This window comes from Gastrolobium bilobum, unplaced genomic scaffold, assembly GCF_033153095.1.
Source record: "Gastrolobium bilobum isolate Gb01-03AN ecotype WA unplaced genomic scaffold, APGP_CSIRO_Gbil_v1 utg26319, whole genome shotgun sequence".
Classification (NCBI taxonomy): domain Eukaryota; kingdom Viridiplantae; phylum Streptophyta; class Magnoliopsida; order Fabales; family Fabaceae; genus Gastrolobium; species Gastrolobium bilobum.
Genome location: NW_026898644.1, coordinates 43,708 through 49,006, shown reverse-complemented (window position 1 = coordinate 49,006; position 5,299 = coordinate 43,708). Strand labels below are relative to the sequence as shown.

The window sequence follows — 5,299 nt, the reverse complement described above, 5'->3', positions numbered from 1 at the left end:
AATTAAAAAGCAGTCTTTATTATAACTTAAGTATTCCAATGAAAGTTTATAGGCAAAAATCCTCCTCCATTAATGCTCGTGGCAAGAATTTTCTGAGAAGGTAAATTCAGACCTTGCAAGGTAAGGCTTCAAAGTTCCCATTGAAGTTAACTTTACACTCTCCGAGATGAATCTCTTTAAAATTTTACCCTCACTTTTCTAATTAGGCTAACGTCTTTTGTATATATAAACGTACAATTAGAGAAGCAATCAGATCGTAGCTTCAGTCCAAAACAATTTTAAGAATTAAACTGAAAGAATCAAAGCTAAGATTTGGATGAATCTTGTGAGAACACAGATCACTTAACTTTTACAGTCTCTACAGTTAAATTAGTAAGGATGTTTCCTGCTCTCTCTGTTTTAAATCATAGCCAAGCTTCCGCGGGAGACGGTGTCGTTTTGCTCATGTAAGGACATGAAGAGCTTACAAAACCATTCACCAAGTGAAGATACGTCTTGAGATCATGACACGTGGCAACGTTTCCTTTTGTGAGGTACGGTGATTCCCTACTACTTAACCTCAGCTCCTGTCCAACGTCAGCATACACCAACTGCATGTTTTCCATGCGCCTGCGGAACCAGTTCTGTAGGTTTCCAACGTGGACACCCTTATTGCATTCCACGTCATCAGAGTTAACCACGAGCCCCGGTACTTTTGTGATGACATCATCGGAGTTGACAACTCTTAATATCCTCGTTCCACTCTGTTCTAAGTGATTTCTGAAAATGTCGTTACCCACGCGGGGCCCACCGAAGGAAACGACAGTAACCATGGGGGCATTTTTTAAGGTGGTGGTTATGTCGTACGCGCTGAGAATAGCGAGTGCGGCTCCAAGGCTGTGACCAGTTATTGTTAAGCTGAGTGGCTCATCACCATAAGTTTGGATCACTCTTGCAATCTCCTCCCTCACCATTTCTTGCAAACTTGGACATTTGGTTGTTTTGGACACATAGAGACTCAAAAATCCATTTTGCACCATACAACCTAGACCATTGTTGCTCTCACAATCACACCTACTACTACTACTTCTACTACTCCCAGTCATATCATATGGTAATTTTGTCAAATTTGCACGAAAATTTTCCAACCACTCTAACCAAGTAGCTGTTCCTCTAAGAGCAATCACTATATCACGCCGGCCAAGTCGTGCAATTTCCTCCTTGTCTTGACAAACTGCCACGTAACCAATCCAACTGGATTGGACAAGTGACAATTGAGATATGGTGTCAACCCACTTCGGTAATTGAACTCCACATGTGACACGCAAATTCTTGGTTATTTGGTATCCGGATCTTTTCATTCCAGATCGGGTCAAGAGCGAGCGCTTGGAGTAACGACACGTGGCATAAGAAGGAGAAGAGGTGTCAAAGTCAAAAGAGCGATAAGCTGCTTCTACAAACTGGCCGTATCTTAAGATTTCGGAGCGTAGGTTATCATCAAGAGGATCAAGCAAGCCTTCCCAGTTGTTGATTCCTTGGTATTGCATCCACTTGTGACCAAGTTTGGGAGAGTTGTAGCATTGCCGGGAGTCACGGTTGAGACGACCCCAAGAGAGGTGAGACTTGTTGAAAGGCAAGCTAGTTGTGGGGGCGTCGGTGGCATGTGGGAAAGTTGGGTTGGGTTTGGACATAGTGAGGGAAGTGTGTGGTTGTGTAGTAGGAGTTACTGTAATTGCAAGCCTCATTTTATAGAGACAGGTTTTGGCTTATTGGGAGTGTGTGATGGGGATATTATATCTTCAAGACTTCAACTTGTGGGTTATCTGACACAACTGATGCTATTTGGGTTATTTGAATGGCATTTATATGAGGAAAGTGGACGGTGGAGGAAGAGAGAGAGAGAGAGAAAACGAGTGTGACATTTTAGTGATATATATGGGTAACTGAAAAACGGCTGCGGAACTGTTGGTGAAGTGAATGATGGAAATTAGTGAAATATAGAAAAGAGGGTTGAATTCAAAGGATTTTGACGCGGGTGGCGGGACCTAAATAACAAGGGTGTTAATTTTCACGTACTCAAAGAATATACACAGGCGGTAAGTGTTTCATTGCTGCAACTCGGTCACGACTTCTTTGCATGGGACCACAGGAGGTAAGTGTTTAACCTTTACCAATAATCGTAAAACTACTATTATTTTTCATATTATAGCAGAACATTTTAGGGTTTAATGTTATTGAAGATAAAATTATATTTTACATATTTTGTAACTCATTTTTAACTATATATATAATTTTAATATTAAAGTTATTTTTCTTAACTATGTATTTTCGGAGTAGAAAATTAAAAAATAGTGGTAAGAATGAACAGTACCATTCCTGTAACATGATTTTTATATTTCTGTTTAAACATATAAAAATATGAGGTTTTTTTTTTTTTTTTCCTTCTCACACAGGTCCTTTGGCTCGAAGGTGTATATTGCAAAGACTCAATTTTTGGGTTACCTTATGCTTATTTAATTCCATTACAAAGTAAGGGGGAGGTGATGATCGAACTCGTGACTTTGTGGTCAGTGAAACTCTGATATCACGTAATGAACCAATTCAACCCAAAACTTTAAGGTACTGGGTGAGAGCCTTTTTAATAGTTTATATTATTCTCTAACACACCTCTCACGTAAGAGCCCTTTGGACTTGAAGCGTGGATATTACACAAGCCCAATTTTTGGTTTACCTTGTGCTTATTTAATTCAATTAGAAATTATTTTTGGTTTACCTTGTGCTTATTTAATTCAATTAGAAAGTGGGGGATGTCGGAATCGAACTCGTGATCTTATGGTCACTTAAGCTCTGATACTATATAAAGAACCAATTTAACCTAAAACAGTGTTGGGTGAGAGCTGTGGTCGCAAGGTCAAGTGCAGAGGCAGAATATCGGGCAACAGGAAATGCAACCTGTGAGCTCATCTGGCTAAAACAATTGCTTAAGGAACTACACTTCTGTGAACAACAACCCATGAAGCTCATTTGTGACAATCAAGCAACATTGCATATATTCTCTAACCTAGTCTTTCATGAGAGGACCAAACATATAGCGATTGAATGTCACTTTGTTAGAGAGAAGATTCAGTCAGGAGAGATTGAAACAACATTTGTCAATTCCAGTTATCAACTTGCAGATGTTTTCACCAAGGCTCTTAGACGTCCCCGAATAGATCACATATGTAACAAGCTGGGAGCTTATGATATATATGCACCAGCTTGAGGGGAGTGTTAGACATAATATAATATTAAATAGCATTGTATTATTTATTATTCTAGCAGGTTATTTGGGCTTGGCCCATTAGGTCATTTAATCTCTTTAAATAGAGGTCTTTTGTACAATTCAATATACAATTGAATACAACATATTCATATATTCTAATTATAATCAAAACTAGCCCTTTGGTGGAAGCCTTTGGCCACTAGTCTAGCCTTACTTGTTCATACTCCGATCCGATATGGGTTTTCCTTTTGAAGACCCACTTGCATCCTATCGCCTGCCTTCCATGAGGTAAAGGAACAAGTTGCCAAGTGTTATTAGTGAGAGCTGGTCAAGGCTTGCTTCATAGTAGAAGGCTCAACATGTGTGAGCAAGGCTAGATGTCTGGTTGCAAGAGCCCTTTGACTTGAAGCGTGTATATTGCATAGACCCAGTTTTTGGTTTACCTTGTGTTATTTAATTCCATTACAAAGTAGGGGGAGGTGAGAATCGAACTCGTGACCTTGTGGTCAGTGAATCTCTGATACCACGTCATGAACCAATTCAACCCAAAATTTTAAGGTATTGGGTGAGAGCCTTTTTAATAGTTTATATTATTCTCTAACACACCTCTCAAGTAAGAGCCCTTTAAACTTGAAGCGTGGATATTACACAAGCCCAATTTTTGGTTTACCTTGTGCTTATTTAATTCAATTAGAAATTATTTTTGGTTTACCTTGTGCTTATTTAATTCAATTAGAAAGTGGGGGATGTCGGAATCGAACTCGTGATCTTATGGTCACTTAAGCTCTGATACCATATAAAGAGCCAATTTAATCTAAAACCTTAAAGTGTTGGGTGAGAGCTTTTTTAATGACTTTACTCTTTATATTATTTTCTAACAAATTTCATCTCCAATAATATTAGAAAGATTAAACCCTACATTTTATTGCTAAAAGGTAAAACTCCGTAATCATATTTTATATATGACATTTTATATCTTCATATGCCACAAGCAATTCAGAACCATAGTTTAATTAAATCTGCATACAATTAAAGCTTTTGACGAAAAGACACTTGGAGTTTATTTGAAGTATTTTTTTTAAGTTAAAAGCTATTTTTATGTTGAAGTTAAAAATAAAAACTTAAAACAAATTAAAAAAAGCTTAAAAGTATAAGAGTTTTTTCATTTTTTTATAAGAAATTTTTTTAAAAATATATTTAACTACATTTCTCCTTTTAAAAAATAATCTTAAAAAAATCAAAAAGCAACAACAGATTAATACCAGGGGGCGGTTCCTGCCAAAATAAATGATTAGTCTGCCAAAATAAATGTATTTGCTAGCCAGTCAACACAAGTATTACCCTCTTTAAAGGTATGTTGAAAATCAACGTATAGAATTATGTCATTTTAGTCAAAATTATTATTTTTTATGGTGAAAAAACAGTTACATGACAAAAATCATGGTAAGAGAAAGTGTGAGATTTTTTTCATTTTAATATTAAATATATGATAATAATTTTAATTAAAATGAATGTGTTTTAAAAGGACAAATATTTTTTCCTTTATGAGAATATATGAAATCCAAAGATTTGAAAATTAAAAATGCCATAGAAAAGTATTTATGAGGGATGTGTTTTTCTACCTATTTTTTTCTCTGCCTACCATTTTTCAACACTGTTAGATCATAATCTCAAGAGGAGAGAGAAATGATAAATGTTAGTTAAGATTCTGATCTAACAGTATTAGAGAGCGATAGATAAAGTAGTTATGGAAAATGAATATGTAGAATAACATATCCTTTAGGGGGCGTTTGTTATGCGAATTTTTTTTTGGTAATCTGGGAAAAGTTGTATGCCATGTTTGGTACCAAAAAAAGGACAAGTTTCCTGGATAAAAATATTTTCCGTTTTTTGGTTTTGTTTGCAAAGTTAGGTATGGCAACGTAAACTTTTTGCATATTGAATATGTGGAATACTTTTTAGTTTGGGGATGTGAAAAGCAAAAGCGAATGAGATGACCAAAATAACATTGTCTTATTGTACAATGTGTGAAGTTATGGAGTTCGGTGAAGTGATTTG

General features: G+C 36.3%; 1 protein-coding gene across 1 annotated transcript; it reads right to left on the bottom strand.

The window, feature by feature from the left end:
• Positions 1 to 404: 404 nt before the first annotated feature.
• On the bottom strand, positions 405 to 1,724 carry LOC133317980 (phospholipase A(1) DAD1, chloroplastic-like). Its single transcript, XM_061519902.1, has one exon. The coding sequence runs from the start codon at positions 1,722 to 1,724 to the stop codon at positions 405 to 407; it is 1,320 nt and encodes a 439-aa protein (XP_061375886.1).
• Between the last annotated feature and the right edge of the window lie 3,575 nt (positions 1,725 to 5,299).

Excerpts from the sequence above, each read along its gene's own strand:
- LOC133317980 (XM_061519902.1), bottom strand. The coding sequence starts at position 1,724 with ATGAGGCTTGCAATTACAGTAACTCCTACTACACAACCACACACTTCC.